Here is a 17,091-nt window from a genome sequence, read left to right as displayed (position 1 = left end):
GTAATTAATAACCTTTGCTCAGGTATTCTCTGTTTACCACCGTAGTAGTAGTAGTAGTAGTCGTCATTAATAGAATGCACAGTATGAAAACTGCAGCTAATCATGAGATTATTGGCTGCACCACATATCTTTACTCGGCTAACAGCCAACAGGAGACACAACAAATGATTGCTCCATCTATCTGTTACTTACTGGAATTCGCTCAATCTATATACAGTATTAACTTGGTCTGAGAATTAGCTTTTTAAAGGAATAGTAACATTAAAAAAAGGAAAGTGTTTTAAAGTAATACAAATATAATGCAGTGTTGCCCTGTACTGTTAAAACTGCTGTGTTTGCTTCAGAAACACTACTATTATTTATATAAAGAAGCCGCTGTGTAGCAATGGGGGCCAGCCTTTAAGAATAAAAGGCTCAGGTTACACAACAGATGGCAGATAAGCTCTGTAGAACATGATGGTGTTATCTGTTATCCACTATTTAACCTGTGCCATATAGACTTTTTTTAAATTTTCGCCATTGCTACACAGCAGCTTGTTTATATGAACTATAGTCGTGTTTCTGAAGCAGACACACCAGTTTTACCAGTGCATGGCAACACTACATGATATTTTCATTACTTTAAAACACTTGAATTTCTGGAATGAGACAACAGCACATTTTAATCACTTATCTCCATACATCTGTAGATGGAGCTTGCCACCCATGCTGCTGCTCCAGGCCTTTTAGTGGGCCGGCCCCAGAGTTTGGTATAGATTGGAAAAGTATAGTGTAACAGCCTTCTCTCTTCCTCTTCCTACAGTGCACCAGAGAAGAAGCATTTTCCCTCAGCAGAGCCTTCGCCATAGCCTCTTCATGCTCTTCAGCCATTGGGCAGGACCCTTCAGCATCATGTTCACACCATTGGACAGATACAGCGATCGCAACATGCAAATAAACCGGCATCAGTATTGTGCTTTAAAGGTAAATCGTCTGTTCTTTTACTTTATGGAGTAAGTGGCACCATCAGTGAAGCAGCTCATGTGGGCAAGTTCTTCTGTGAGGCAAGCCTGAAAAAAAGGGGCTAATGTGCTGTCCCGGGGCTTGGGGTAAAGTTAAAAAGTCACTTTTTTGCTGCCCAAATAAATTATTTCTGGTATCATGTTCTGAGACACTCTTAGCCGTGCTTTGATGATAGATTCTGTCCCAGTCTAAAGCAGTGTGCAAGCTAAAGAAATCTATTGTTAGGTAACTCTACATCCTGTAATAGAGAATGTAGGGGTAGCCGGATGCTTTGTTCTTGGCAGCAACCATGAGCTTTATAATGCACAATCCACATTTCTGCCAGTGAATAAAGCCAGTAATGTTCTGGGCTGTACAGCCAACAGACTGGGGTGGTTGTATCAAACCCTGACTTTAAAGGAGAAGGAAAGCTGCCAAAGCAGTTTATGGCCAATCGATTAGCCACAATAGTCCAAGCTATAATACTATACCTATTTTGCAGAATGCTTTAGCATAGCTGAGTAAACAGCTTTTGAATCGCTCTCTCTTTGTTTAGGATAGCAACTGCCATATTAGATTGTTGTGACATCACTTCCTTCCTGAGTCTCTCCCTGCTCACTCATAGCTCTGGGCTCAGATTACAGCAGGGAGGGGGGGAAAGGGAGGGAGAGAGGAGCAAACTGAGCATGCTCAAGCCTTAGCCCTTGGAGGGTTATGCTGAAAACAGGAAGTCTGATACAGAAGCCCATTTGTACACAATAGAAGGAAAGAAAAGCTGTGTTTCTATTGAGGAGTCCAAGCAGCATTACGGGGTTTACTGGAATATTTATATAGACCTTTCTGATACAGCTTACTTCATTTTAGACTTTCCTTCTCCTTTAAGAGCCATTTATAATATTATCTGTATTGTGTATGAAGCTCTTTAACCTGGAGAGAGAGGAATATTTAGTCAGCAACACATAGCACTTGTTGTGGAGAGGGTACATTGTTTTACGCCTAAAGTTCTGCATTTTAAAATGTGCTGGAACCCAACAGCTCTATTTTGGCCCACTACACATATCTTTATGCAATGACAGAATAATATATTAAAATGCCTTAGGGAGGGGATGAGGATGACCATGAGAAGACATCCTCAGGCAGTGGAAGTGTGGGTCAGACAAAAATGTCTGTGTCACTTAAAGGAAATCAAAAATCAAGGTATATTGGTCCTTTTAGGGACATTTTATCGGCATTGACATGGGGTTTTGCATGTACTGTACAGGGTAAGAAACAAAACCATTTGGATTAGACATTTCAAGCTGAGCAATTGATTAAATGAGCCAGTGCTTGTTCTGAGTTGAGCAGGGCAGTGCAGTATATCAGCTGGCTTGAGAAATCAATGTTACACAATTGTAAAGATCTTGGCTGCTATGGGTGTGATGCCACTTAACTGCTTAAACTATGAGCACATTATAAACATGTAAATGAAACATTCTGCTAGTCATCCCAAACTCTCTAGCCTTGGCATTGTACAAATGATAGTCTGTCATGGTGCCTGAGGCATTAGGAGTTGACACTGAAATCAAACACAGGCTGACTTGAGTCACTTGAGTGACAAACCAATCAGCCGCTCCTTTAGGTCTGGACAACAACGAATGTTTGGTCTGTAGATTTCTGGGTGTAACATATTGTGTATTCCAACTCCTGAGGCAATGCTTGTTCTGCTTTTGTTTTGCAGGCTATGTCTGCTGTGCTGTGTTGCGGTCCTGTTGCAGATAATGTCGGCCTATCATCTGATGGATATTTATATAAATGGCTGGATAATGTTCTAGATTCCCAGGACAAGAAGGTAATAGCTAGTGCTGCTACATTTGTATTTCAGTGTTCACATTGTGCTGTTGGTTTCAGTTGGAAAATCTTAGACCGTGGGCCCAACAGAAATTCTTAAGAGCGTGGGACTACTTTCCAAACTTATTCCTCCTCTCCTCACTCCTCTTTATTCTCCTAGTCTTTTATGTCTACTTACTATATTCATCTATTGTTAAGCATTTTATTCCAATAAAGAAATAGGGAATGACCATGAAATAGGATAAATGGTTAAAAGCAAGAGGGCCCACTGACACCGGGGCCCACCGGGAGTTTTCCTGGTATCCCAGTGGGCCAGTCCAACACTGCTAGAGGTTGACCTGTTTTACCAATATTTATTGAAATTGTATATGAATTAGGGCATCATGGGGCCCCTATAACTCCTGGGCCCCCCTGCAGCCGCAAGGTCTGCTTCCTCTATAGTTGTGTCCCTGGTTGGTAACTATATATAATATGGTCCAATTTCACTAAATATTTCTTGTCTTCACTAGTCCAGTGTAGTTAAGTCATTTAATAACAATTCTGCCCTGCAGCATCCCTACATGTGCAGTTGTAGTTTATTGTGTAGGTGCTGCCTCTTTTCTAATAAAGGTATAATAATGCTAAATTAGCATGGAGTCGGATGAGAGATGTAAACATTTATGATAAGGTGTATTTTTACTTTCTACCTTTTTTGCAGCAGAAGGATTATTGAATGTAAGTCTATCTGACCCAATCTTCTACTCTCCAATAGGTTCACCAGTTGGGCTGTGAGGCAGTGATGCTTTTGCTTGAGCTTAATCCAGACCAGAGCAACTTAATGTACTGGGCAGTGGACCGCTGCTACACAGGCTCCAAGCGGGTGGCATCGGGCTGCTTTAAAGCTATAGCCAGCGTTTTTCAAAACAGGTATTCTACGTACATCACTGCTGTCAGAACAAATAAAATCTCATTTTGTGTATTTGTTTGTTAATTTTAGTTGCTTTGCATTTTCTCTAAATTCCCAATAATCTTCCTACAGGGATTATCAGTGCGACACGGTGACTCTTCTTAATCTGATCCTATTTAAAGCAGCCGACTCTGCCAGGGATATCTATGAAGTTGCTATGCAATTACTGCAGGTTTGTAAATTCTGCTTGTTGCCATGCTAAAAAAGGCAAAGTCCAGTGCCCAATAAAATAGTATCACGCATGATTTGCTTCCTGTATTCATACAGTGCTTGCATGGTTTTTAACCTTGTGTCTGAGTAGATAAATTGCCTGCAAAAAAAGACCGAAATCTACATTACTTAACTCCTGCCAGTCTTTCTATATTTGGACTAAATGCTGGGTCATATAAGGGCCCATGCTGCAAACCATCAACTGTCTTCTGCACCCACAACTCATTGCAGTCCTCAGCCAATTGGATTTTCTGCTTCTAGTGTCATCCAATATGCATGCTGACTCTATAGATCACCTTCCATTTAATTGAACAGCATTTATCCTTGTAAAATAATAGTAGTTGTATGGGCAGGTATTCAGTGCCGACTCTTCAGACCAATTTTGCAGATTATGTGCCCTTGTAGTGGCCCTGTCAGATGGTCTGGGTGATAGTTATTCGGGCAAAAATATAGGACAGGTTTAAAAATCCCACCTGGACAAATACTGCATCTGGTCATTGACACGGTCTATCAGAGGGTCCCATACACAGGCAGATAAGCTGCCGATTCGGCAGTTATATGCCTGTGTATGGGTCCCTCCGAATGGGCCTGTCCAATCTATGTCTACCCAAAAATCCATCATATATTTATCAGGCAGCCAAAAGATCAGATAACAACAATGGAAAATCAAGATGTCTCAGCAAAGACCACATGAATGAGATGACAGTTTTGCCAATGTTATGATCCTTAAAGGAGAACTATCGCGAAAATAAAAATTTTATATATATGTCGTCATACTAAAGTAAGAAACGTTCTAAATACAATCAATTAAAAATTCAGCATTGTTTCTGAAATCAAGTTTATGTTCACTGTCCCTCTCTCAGCATCTGTTTCTCTTCATGCAGCAGTTGGGTATCAGATGATCCAATATATCTTATAGGAGGGGGCTTCCTTTTTTTAGCAAAGGTATTAGAGCTCACTCAAATAACTGATTCCAGTACAAACAAAATCTAACAAAATAACTGCCTTTTGCACAAATTCTGCATGTAGAGAGACAGGATTTCTGGTGATTTTAACAGAGTGAGCTCTGATACATCTTCTAGGCAAAAGGAGACCCCTATAAGATATATTGGATCTAACTGTCAATGATTATCTGACTGACACCCAACTCCTGCATGACGAGAGAATGAAGAGAAACAGATGCTGAGAGAGGGATAGTGAAACAATGCAGAATATTTAATAGATTGTATTTAGAAAGTTTATTATTTCAGTATGCTGCAGCTAATATGAAATTTTCATTTTCGCAATAGTTCTCCTTTAAGGTGAGCATATTGTGAAAATATCTGCATGTTAAGCAACCTTAGAAACAAGGTTTGTGCTACTGCCACATCATAGTAAATAACTATGGTAACACTCAATGAATAAGTATTAGATCAAAAATACCAAATAAAGTAAAGAATAAAGGAGAAAACACTCACAGTTCACCTCAGTCCCAAGGTGCAAATTCAAAATTACTGTGTCCAAAAGGGATGTGAGGGTCTCCAAAAAATAAGAAAACAAATGTAAAAAGTAGAAAATTTATTAGGACATGAAACCTAATGCGTTTCGTGCCTATTGGGGCACTTATTCATAGCCTATGAGTAAGTGCCCCAATTGGCACGAAACGTGTTAGGTTTCATGTCCTAATACATTTTCTACTTTTTACATTTGTTTTCTTATTTTTTGGAGACCCTCACATCCCTTTTGGACACAGTAATTTTGTTAAGCAACCTTGCCAAACAAGTGGATCTTTCAGTGTGTGGTCACTTTAAGGTAAGTAAGGGTTTGTTTACCATCAGTGGACAGATTTGCACTAGGGCATTAACCTAAGGCATAATAATGTTTTCGTTGATCTTCCTTCATCTAATGGTTGATATGGCATAAAGTTTTTCAGTGGGTCCTATTCACTAGAATCCGATATTTTCTAATTTTCATAGCCATATTTGTTTATAATGAATGCATCTTTGCAGATCCTGGAACCGAAGATGTTTCGCTATGCCCATAAATTAGAAGTACACAGAACGGACGGGATCTTAAGCCCTCCATCTGCTCTGCCTCATTTGTACTCTGCTTCCTACTATCAACTCTCTGAAGAACTGGCAAGGACTTACCCGGAGCTAACACTTGCTATCTTTTCAGGTGCCGGGCTTTATGATTGGTTTGACTGTCTGTGCATCCTGCTGTAATAGGGCTCTCATCTGCTGTGCTTATAGGGAGTTTTGTTTCCCAGCATGACTTTATATTGGATATGTCATGTTTGAATAATTTCTACCTATTTGTTCCATAATAATATGAGAGTGGATTTTGTTGCCAGGTTACTAATAGCTTCTGTATTATGTATTTTCCACGCTCTGTTTGCCTTGCTCTATCCTTAGTGACCGAAAGATTTCATGCATTCCGCCATTAGTAAGTAGAGGCCTGCGCATTGCTGTGTTGTTATTGATGTGTTTATAGACATATCATGCACTGAATGGGCAATAACAAACAGCTGCACCAATGTATTGTACTATTTTAACAGGCAAACCTAATTCTTTATTAAAATTTTCACTTTCAAACAACTGTTTCACACACATAAACAGTTTTTCTCATTCTCTCTGAGAATGACGGCATTGAGGTTTCACAACACTTATATTATTAAACGATCTTCAGCAGGAAGGTCAATGCGTTGCAATCAGAATCATTATTCTTGCATTGGATGTTTTTCAATTAGAACCCCTTTTGTAACCAGTTTTCTTTGATCCTTCGAAAGAAATCAGCCAGAGAATACAAACAGCGCACCCTGCTGGCCGTCAGGTGATGTTGCGCTATTTACTTCCTTGGATGAACAACATCGAGTTGGTGGATCTGAAGCCTTTGCCTACAGCTCGGAGGCACGAGGAGGAAGAAGAAGACTCCTTAAGGGACCAAGACATGATGGTTAATAGCAGGCGCTGGCTAAGAGGAGAGGGCTGGGGATCACCTCAAGCAACTGTCATGGTCCTTAATAATTTGATGTACATGACAGCTAAGGTAAGCTACAGCATCAGCCATCTATCAGCAGTAATTAAAAACATAGTTATTGAGTTAACTGTTTCAGTCTGGCAAGCTATATATTATTTTCTATAAGAAATGTTTTATTTCCGTAAATCCGCTGGTTTCATATTTACGGTGTGTCTAGTACAGAGCTCTTGGGAAATAATAAACAGTAAAACCAATCGGCCTGTGTGTATGGTTTACCCTAATACTTATGAATCTCTTGCAGTATGGTGACGAAGTTGCATGGTCGGAAATAGAAAATGTCTGGACCACACTTGCAGATGGCTGGCCAAAAAACCTGAAAATCATTTTGCACTTTCTTATAAGCATCAGTGGTGTAAATAGCGAGCCCAGCCTCTTGCCTTATGTGAGTATTACTATTGCTCTTCTCTCTGTATCCTCTTGCAGGGATCCCCAACCTTTTTTTTTACCCGTGAGCCACATTCAAGTATAAAAAGATTCGGGGAGCAATGCAAGCATGACAAAACTTACTGGGGTAACAAATAAGGGCTCTTATTGGCTATTCAGAAGCCACTATTTGGACTGGCAGCCTAAAACGAGCTCTGTTTGTCAGTATATCTGGTTTTATGCAACCAATATTGGCCCTGCTTCAAGGGCAACTAGGAGCAACATCCAAGGGGTTGGTGAGCAGCATGTTGCTCAAGAGCCATTGTTTGGGGATCACTGCTCTATTGTATGCCTGTGGAATATAGAATTATATGTGCTTTCTCCACAGGTAAAGAAGGTGATTGTGTATCTAGGCAGAGATAAGACTGTGCAGCTGCTTGAGGAGCTGGTGAGTGAGCTTCAGCTTACGGACCCAGTCAGCTCTGGAGTGTCTCACATGGACAATCCTCCATATTACCGCATCACGTCTAACTATAAAATACCCTCCGTCACCTCAGGTAAGAGGAACAGCGCCTCATTACCCACTGTAACCAAATATGGGGCACATGATTGTGTGCATATTCAGCTTTTTATTGCGGTGAGCAACTAATCTTAGTAAGTTCTACAAGAATGGGTGGGTAGAGTAGGACTATCAAATCAGCCAGCATTGCATTACCTTAGGGTCAGGGCAAACAGCAGATTTGGGGAGATTAGTCGCCCGGCAACAAATTTCCTCTTCTTCGGGGCGACTAATTTCCCCAAACTGCCTTCCCACCAGCTAAAATGTAAATCGCCGGTAATTCATTTTCCGAAGTTGCACAAAGTGGCCTCACGACTAAACTTCGGAAAACAAATCGTTCCGAGTGCCATCCCACCGGCGATTTACATTTTAGCCGGCGGGAAAGCAGGGGAGGCAGTTTGGGGAGATCTGAAGAAGAGATTTGTCGCCGGGCGACTAATCTCCCCGAATCTGCCTGTGTGCGCTGACCCGTAGAAGAAAATGATTATATTCTTATTTTAAGAATCCAGTTTTGCATATCCAGTCTGTATATGCCCTGTATGTTGACTTGATATGTTATTCCTAATATTTGCCAGGTACCACTTCCAGCAGCAATACAATGGTAGCTCCTACAGAAGGCAACCATGAGAGCAGGCATCTAAGAGACAGCACTGAGGAAAGGTAAGTCATGCAATTAAAGAATTACTGTTTCCCTTGGGGCGGATAATGGAGAGGGTCAAGTTGAAGTTGGACCAAGACAAGATGCAGTAATGGCTGTGGAAGGGTTTATTTTGCAGGCTCTTGCATTCTGCCTGTGTAATCTACATTTGGAATGTTGCTACATAACCTCCTAGCAATACTTTTAAAGCACAGTAGTAAGACTAAGACTAGGGTTTAATGATTTTCCCTGGATTTTCTGTAGGTTTCAGCACTTCTTGGCAGCTACGAGAATTTATTGAAAGTGCTGCACTTAAGCTGGCCTGGCAAAGGAAAATGTCTCAGCAAATGGTGTAATTCAGTCTTGGCGCTGGTATCCATTTTTAATTAGAAGCTTTATTTTCAATTATTACAGTTTTTCTTAGAGCAGGGCTGTATGATTGGCCTAGTACCTGCAATAACTTTATATATCGACAAGTCAAAGTGCTACATTGGCATTTCTGAAACCACAGTAAAGCTCTTAAGGCTCACAAAACACAACGCATACAACTGCTCACATCTTCAATACACCCAATTGATTGCAGTGGCATTACCTGTCCTGGAAGCTGATGTTTTTCCGTGGAATTGCAGATTTTGCAGTTTTCAATAGGTGTCAATAAACATTCTAACAATTTGCTTGCTCAGAGGTTTCCTCCTGAACGCTGCAAACTTTTCATGACTGAATATGATTCGCTGGGATCAGACATCCAGTGCTTTGGGATAAGGGCTCTCTTTAGACATGCTGGGCCCTTGGCAAAACAGACTTTGTATTGCCTTTTCGTTTATATGAAGAAATATTGTTTAGCTGTGTCTCTTCAGCTGAACTCCTAGGCCTTATTTACAAAGTCCAGGATGCAAAAAGAAAAATAATTGGGGTAAACCTTTCCTGCATATGCCCTATGAATGCATTGTTGCCTGCATTTGGCATCAATGTATTCAGGAGGGGGGGCAAGTGAAGGTGTTCCCCCTGCCTGTTCCCTAACTTGTGCATCAAGTTACACAGCGTGTCTATGGCGGTGGCAAGTACTGTGGCTTTATATATTTCAAGTGTTCGTGCCACGCCTTGGAGTAATAATCTTTACTTTTTGTTCCTTTATTGAATGACTGCAGAGAAAGCATCTATCAGTCAGTTACATATGTACCCTCTTTCTTTGTTCCTTTAGCTATACACATCTAGATATCTACAGTGGCCTGAACAGTAACCTCAGTCGGCAGCATCACAGGCTGGAGTCACGCTACAGCAGCAGTTCCGGGGGATCATATGAAGAAGAAAAGAGTATGAACTGTTCCATTCATTTATTTGTTATTTATTTTGCCATATACTTCTGCTACTTTATAACATACAGTATTTGCCTTTGTAATTGTATCAATTGTCCAGTTGCCTTACAATTGAACTTATATGTTAAAGAAGTTCACTGTTACAGTATAAAACAAAAACAGTGGCAGATGCATAATAATTCTTTTTATATTTGTTTATTTTTTGTTTGTTTTTTTAAGTAGTGATTTAAATAGTTTATTAGTCTGCTCCCTCAACCATTTATTTTGCACTGCTGCAATAAACCTTTATACTACGGTTACTGCAGAGACAAGAGTGCAGTAATAAATATCAACCAGTCTATTATTACCTCATTAGACAGATAACAGGCAGACGTTGACTGTTTTGTGCAATAGTTATTTAAACCACAAATTACAGGTTATAATGAAAAACCTCTGCTTATTTATAGGTGATTCAATGCCACTGTTCTCAAACTGGCGTCTCAAAGTCATGGAACACAATCGGGGAGAGCCTCTACCATTCCCACCCACAGGGGGCTGTTATTCACCACTGGTAGATTACTTACCAGAAACCACATCACCGGGCACACCACTTCACAGGTACCAGCCCTTTACATGCTTCCAGGTTGTTGTAGCATATGTGCTTTAGAATCAGCCAACAGGGTCATATACATTTTTCAGAATAGGTGCTCAAAGCACTGATTGTATCTGCATGTCCATTGTGGGGATGATGGTTGTGGTTAAACTACAGCTTCCAACTTTAGGTTGCCAGGGAATATGAAAAGTTATAGTTGAACCACAAGTGTGTTTACACAGGTTATATATTCCCTGTTTTATATGAAAATGTAGGCTCCAGGAGTCTAATTTGCTCAAGATCACATTGTCACAAAGGACAGCCCTGGACCTTAATACCTGGCTTTAGACCAGGGGTCCCCAACCTTTTTTTACCCATGAGCAGCATTCAAATTTAAAAGGAATAGGGGAGCAACACCAGAATGATAAATGTTCCTGGGATGCTGAATAAGGGCTGTGATTGGCCATTTGGTAGCCCCTATATGGACTGGCAGTATATAGGAGGCTCATTTTGGTAGTACAGCTGTTTTTTATGCAACCAAAACTTGCCTACAAGACAGTAATTAAAAAATAAGCACCTGCTTTTAGGCCAAGGAGAGCAACATTCAAGGGATTGGAGAGCAACATGTTGCTCATGAGCCACTGGTTGGGGACCACTGCTTAGCCATAAAGAGCAGCTCCTGCTTTATGCCACACAATGTATTCTAAATGAGAAAATAAAAAAATAAATGTATGTAGGAGCAGTCCAAAAGAAGCCTGCTATGCTGCAGTGCATATTGTTGGTCGTACATTGTTCTTAGTGTAGTGTAACAGGTTTCTGAAAGGGAATTCTTAGTCTGTGGTCCTAAAACAGGTGTACTACAGTTTCTGACCTGCACCAGCTTATATGCAAATCCATGCTTCTTAACACTAGACCCCCAGATGTTGTTGGTCTGCAAATACTAGCACTCTTCATTATAATATATTCAAATATTAAACATACTGCAGTTTAGCAGTGTCTGGGAGCCCATAGTTGAAAAACTGAGATCAAAATCCCAGCACCCATGCAACCCAAAGGCTGGTTCAGCAGGTAATACAGAATAGTTATATATTACTGCATTTTTTGGTTTTTGTTCTAGGTGCAATATAGCAGTGATTCTTCTTACAGACCTAATCATCGATCACAGTGTTAAAGTGGAATGGGGGGTCTACTTGCATCTTTTACTACATGCAATTTTCATAGGTAAGCAATCTTACAGCCAGACAGCCTGCATTTACTCCTAAGGAATGTGTGAAAAGGTAACTATACTACTGGATAGACGTATCCAGTACGTATGACAGAAGTAATGACCTCAGTACATTGTTGGTGAAGTATACTATGTAGAGAAAAAGTGGAATATTGATAGGATTATACTGCTGATATAATGTTATAAATGCTGTAAAGTAATGAGCTGCCATATTACACTTCACAATGAAGCACGGGATATGCCTAAAAGTCCCACGAAAAGCTTTTAACTACAAGAATGGCATCTGTTATCCAGAAAAGCTTTGAATTACAAGAAGGCTATCTCCCATAGACTCAAAATAATTAATATTGTAAAAATTTCCCTTTTCCTCTCTAAAAATAAAACAGTACTTTGTGCTTGATCCCAACTAAGTTGTTATATTATTGGTGGAAAAACAATCCTTTTGGGGTTCTTTAATGTTGAAATGATTTTTTAGTGGAGATTTTTTTTAGGTATGGAGATCCAATTTATGGAAAGGCCCCTTATCCAAAAAAAACCCAGGCCCTGAGCATTCTGGATGGCAGATCCCATACTTGTACTACAGGGCCAGGAATTTCCATCATGCATGGTACCGCACATTATGGTGTACTCGCATATAGGGACTGATGTATATCCACTAGAATCTGAAATGGTACAATACAATGAACTGTACTGGGCTAACCGGTAACTTATGAATTGTGGTGGTGATAATTCTTATAGTACATAGATAAATTAGAATTCTGTCAGGGCAGATGTTTTGTTTTCTGTAAACTGGTTCAGCATGGTAAATAACCCAGATATATCTTATCAGAGAATATAGTACCTTTAATGTGAAACTTAATTAGATGCTCTTAATGTACCTTTTATTACATAGTATTGCAGTACTGATCTTTCTTTTTAGGGTTTGATCACTACCATCCGGAAGTATATGAGCATTGCAGACGCCTCCTCCTGCATTTGTTGATAGTGATGGGCTCAAACATCAATGTGCAGAACGTTGCTTCTGTTCTCCTCAGGAACAGGGAATGTAATGAACCAAGGGTGCTTACTGTCAGAAGCAGTGCACATCTGGACTACTCATTCACAGGTACTTGCAGCCCAGGGTGAGCCTCAGTGACCAGCTATAAAGGATGGGAGGGGGGGGGAAGGGAGGAAGTAGGCTTTCTACTCTTTAGAAGGAAATCCATAAATCATAGTAGCTTTCAGTTTGTGCAGTAACCTGGGCAAAATTCTTCCAGATTCAATAACCCATGGTAACCAATTAAAGGGGACCTGTCACCTTAAGACAGGGATCCCCAACCTTTTGAACCCGTGAGCAACATTCAGAAGTAAATGGAATTGGAGAGCAACACAAGCATGAAAAATGTTCTTGGGGTGCCAAATAAGTGCTGTGATTGGCCATTTGGTAACCCCAACATACAATGAGTCTCTGTTTGGCAGTACACCTGTTTTTTATACAACCAAAACTTGCCTCCAAGCCATGAATTAAAAAAATTAGCACCTGCCTTGAGGCCACTGGGAGCAACATCCAAGGGGTTGAAGAGCAACATGTTGCTCACGAGCTACTGGTTGGGGATCACTGCCTTAAGACATAATTTCAAATCCTATTTTATAAAGTTTGTCAAGCAAAATAAACTTTATTTACACTATAAAAATTATTTTTGTTTTATTTAAGTCTTGGAATTCACAATCACAGCAAGCAGGCAACAGCCATTTTGTGGGCCACTGTTATTAAAGGAGAATTCAACCCATTTTATTAAATAAAAGTAATGCTCCTAACTTTTTACTAACCCTTCATGCAGATTCTGTCCTCGGGAGTTCACAGGCGCCATCTTCTTTTCTTCAGTATTCTTTGCGTAGTGAGCGGAGTTTTGGCGCATGTACAGTTGGAGTAATATTCAACTGCGCATGCGCCAAAAGTCGGAAATTTTCGTTAGACACCGGAATATTACTCCACCTGAGCATGCGCCGAAACTCTGCTCACTACACAAAGAATACCGAACAAAATAAGATGGCGCCAGTGAACTCCCGAGGACAGAATCTGCACAGAGGGGTAAAAAGTTAGGGGCATTTGCCCGGGGTAGCAGGTAGGCTGGAGGGAGGAGGGATGGTGGTCTATTTAGGGTAGGGGTATTAAAAGGGGTTGAATTCTCCTTTAAGGCAAGCTTTGCATCATGCCGAAATCTTGTTTATATGGCAGAATGGGTTCCTGATGCTCATGCCCATGCAATGGCTACACAATTAGATGGTGACAATGGAGGGGGCGGTGAGGAGGACACTGACATCTAGAAGTGCAGACTGGAAAGTGAAAGTAATTCCTTGCCCCAGGCATAGAGGAGGGGGAGGCAAAATATGATTTTAAATGAGTTTATAACAGGTATGGATGTTCTCATAAAAAAAATTATTTGGGTTTCATATTTGATTTGAAAAGGACTTTTTTTTATGCAGAATTTTATGTCTGGGTGACAGGCCTCCTTTAACTCTTGTGTTTGTTAGTGGTTTAGTGCAGTTATAATCAAGCATGTGGTTGGTTGCTGGACCATATCGAAACTTGTCCATGTGATAACACTATTACATAGATGGTTCGAATAATATCCTGTTAAAAGGGTATTTAAAGAAGTGGAAACTTCTGAAATCCAACTGCCTGTACTGCTTTGCATAAATGATGATGTGTGATAACTGTACCATGTTGTTTCTGCCTGAATCTTTTGTATCTCATAATATATCCTCTATCGCTTTCTGTTGCCCTGGTAGGCATTAATGATTTTATACCTGAATACCAGCCTTCTCCCATGACGGACTCAGGGCTCAGCTCAAGTTCTACCTCGTCAAACATAAGCTTAGGGAATACAAGCACTGCTATTCCGCACATGCACACCACCATCCTCAACGAAGTGGATCTCTCTGTAGAACAGGAGGAGAAAGTCAAAACACTCATGGAGTTCATCACTTCCAGGTATATACCCGGAGCGGCTTTCTGCCTTATGTTTTATACTGGTATACTGAATAGATGATTCTTATGATTCTGAGTTCATGTGGCCAGTGACAAGTGTTAATATTTGTTATGAAAATAAATGCATTCTATAAAATCAATACACTGTCTGTTTAATGGGAAACTATTGCACAAATGAAAATTTAATATAAGCTTCTCATTCTTCATTCAGGAGTTGGGTGTCCGATGAATGATCCAATATATCTAATAGGGGGGCTCCTTTTGCCTAGAAGATGTATTAGAGCTCACTCTATTAAAATCACCAGAAATCCTGTCTCTCTACATGCAGAATTTGTGCAAAAGGCAGTTATTTTGTTAGATTTTGTTTGTACCGAAATCAGTTATTTGAGCGAGCTCTACTACATCTGCTAGGAAAGGGAGCCCCCCTATAAGATATATTGGATCTGTCAATGAATATCTGACACCCAACTGCTTCATGAAGACACAATGAAGAGAAACAGATGTAGAGAGAGGCATAGTGAACATAAACTCGATTATTTCAGAAAGGATGCAGAATATTAAATGATTGTATTTAGAAAGTTTCTTATTTCAGTATGCTAAAGCTTATGTTATATTGGATAGTTCCCCTTTAATGTCCATGCATTATTTTAGTTGTTTCTAAATTGCATTGTTTATACCAATGCAATGTCTTGTGGAATCCCATTGCCCTGCAGAATATATTACAGATGATTTTTTTGTGTTTGTAGTCAACCCCCCTAAAATTATAATCTGTGGTGTGGCATTCTCCAGCGGCCTTGCATTTATGCTAACTTCTATATGATTACTCCTAGGAAAAAAGGACCACTTTGGAACCATGAGGATGTTTCTGCAAAAAACCCATGTATTAAAAGTGCTGAACAACTTACTGTGTTCCTGAAGCATGTGGTCTCTGTTTTCAAGCACTCAAGATCAGGTAAAGTGTAGGCACGATAAATCCGGGCAGAAATGCTTCAAATTATTCCAACTGTCTTTTGAAATAAAACCACACGAAGAAGAGGAGGCTAGTGGAAAGTACAGGTATGAAACCTGTTATCCAGAATGCTTGGGACCTCAAGCTTTCCGGATAATGGATCTTTCCGTAATTTGGATCTTCATGCCTTAAGTCTACTAGAAAATCATGTAAACATTAAATAAACCCTGGTTTGGCTTCCAACAAGGATTAATTCTATCTTAGTTTGGGTCAAGTACAAGCTACTGTTTTTATTATTACAGAGAAAAAGGAAATATTTTTTTAGAATTTGGATTATTTGGATAAAATGGAGTCTACAGGAGACGGCATTTCCCTAATTTGGATCTTTCTGGATAGCGGGTTTCCGGATAACGGATCTCATACATGTAACTTCAATTTCAGGAACAGTACAGAATTGTTACTTATTAAATGACATGATCATTTTGAAGATAGTTCCCCCTCGCTGGACACCTGCAGCACAGTACTGAACATTTAGGGGCAAATTTACATCGGGTCGAATATCGAGGGTTAATTAACCCTCGAATGTAAATCGTTCGACTTCGAATTTTGAAGTCAAAGGATTAACCGCAATTCCTACGATCGAAGGAAAAATCGTTATACTCGAAGGATTTTAATCCATCGATCGAAGGATTTTCCTTCGATCAGAAAATTGTTAGGAAGCCTATGCTGACCTTCCCCATAGGCTAACATTGGCCTCGGTAGGTTTTATTTGCCGAAGTAGGGGGTCAAAGTATTTTTTAAAGAGACAGTACTTCGACTATCGAATGGTCGAATAGTCAAACGATTTTTAGTTCGAATCGTTTGATTCGTAGTCGAAGGTCGAAGTAGCCTATTCGATGGTCGACGTAGCCATATTCGACCATTCGAAATTCAAAGTATTTTTTCTTCTATTCCTTCACTCGAGCTAAGTAAATGGGCCCCCTAATTATACAGTTGATTTGCAGTGGTTGAATAATAAATGGTCTGACATGCAAGTGAGTTACAGGCCAGTAGAGGGCGTATTCATATAACCTTTCATCAGCAAAGCCAGTTTCCATGTGGAGTGACTCCAGAGGGCAGGCATTGTATTGTGCATTCATAACACATTTTTCATAACGTTTTGCTTCATACAGCTAGCTTATGTTGTAGGGTTGAGAGAGAATAGCATGCTCCACTTCTGAGCAATCCTAAACCCCATAAAGGGGGAAATAAAGCAGAGGATTTGTGTACATAAAGTGCATTGTGTAAGGGTCCGCTGTGCATTCGTGTGTGTTTTAGTAGACAGACCAGACCTGTTTCACAGAAGGGACTTCAATTGTGATATTGTGAATTTAGTCATGCAATTTGGTAATGCTCTTTATATAAGAGCTGTACAAGCTGCAGCATTGTTAGACTAGAGTTCCCAGCATCCGCCAACAACAGCTGAAGACTTTTGAGGATTTATGGGAGTTGTAATAACAGCTGGATAGCAGCATGTAA

The 17,091-nt window shown here is 40.1% G+C and overlaps 1 protein-coding gene across 11 annotated transcripts in view; it reads left to right on the top strand.

The window, feature by feature from the left end:
• Positions 1-17,091, top strand: part of fryl.S (FRY like transcription coactivator S homeolog) — a 221,815-nt gene that overhangs the window by 169,109 nt on the left and 35,615 nt on the right. For all 11 annotated transcript variants that reach the window (XM_041579467.1, XM_041579464.1, XM_041579463.1 and 8 more), the window contains 15 exons: positions 803-963; positions 2,699-2,809; positions 3,560-3,714; positions 3,827-3,926; positions 5,953-6,121; positions 6,732-6,991; positions 7,224-7,364; positions 7,734-7,902; positions 8,480-8,564; positions 9,743-9,855; positions 10,304-10,454; positions 11,546-11,649; positions 12,573-12,758; positions 14,426-14,627; positions 15,455-15,576. In XM_041579467.1, the coding sequence (XP_041435401.1) occupies positions 803-963; positions 2,699-2,809; positions 3,560-3,714; positions 3,827-3,926; positions 5,953-6,121; positions 6,732-6,991; positions 7,224-7,364; positions 7,734-7,902; positions 8,480-8,564; positions 9,743-9,855; positions 10,304-10,454; positions 11,546-11,649; positions 12,573-12,758; positions 14,426-14,627; positions 15,455-15,576 (2,229 nt within the window). The remainder of the gene's footprint in view (positions 1-802; positions 964-2,698; positions 2,810-3,559; positions 3,715-3,826; positions 3,927-5,952; positions 6,122-6,731; positions 6,992-7,223; positions 7,365-7,733; positions 7,903-8,479; positions 8,565-9,742; positions 9,856-10,303; positions 10,455-11,545; positions 11,650-12,572; positions 12,759-14,425; positions 14,628-15,454; positions 15,577-17,091) is intronic.

The sequence above is a fragment of the Xenopus laevis genome, chromosome 1S (assembly GCF_017654675.1).
Source record: "Xenopus laevis strain J_2021 chromosome 1S, Xenopus_laevis_v10.1, whole genome shotgun sequence".
NCBI lineage: Eukaryota > Metazoa > Chordata > Amphibia > Anura > Pipidae > Xenopus > Xenopus laevis.
The sequence above is the reverse complement of the archived record's forward strand: the minus strand, read 5'-3'. Positions and strand labels throughout refer to the sequence as shown.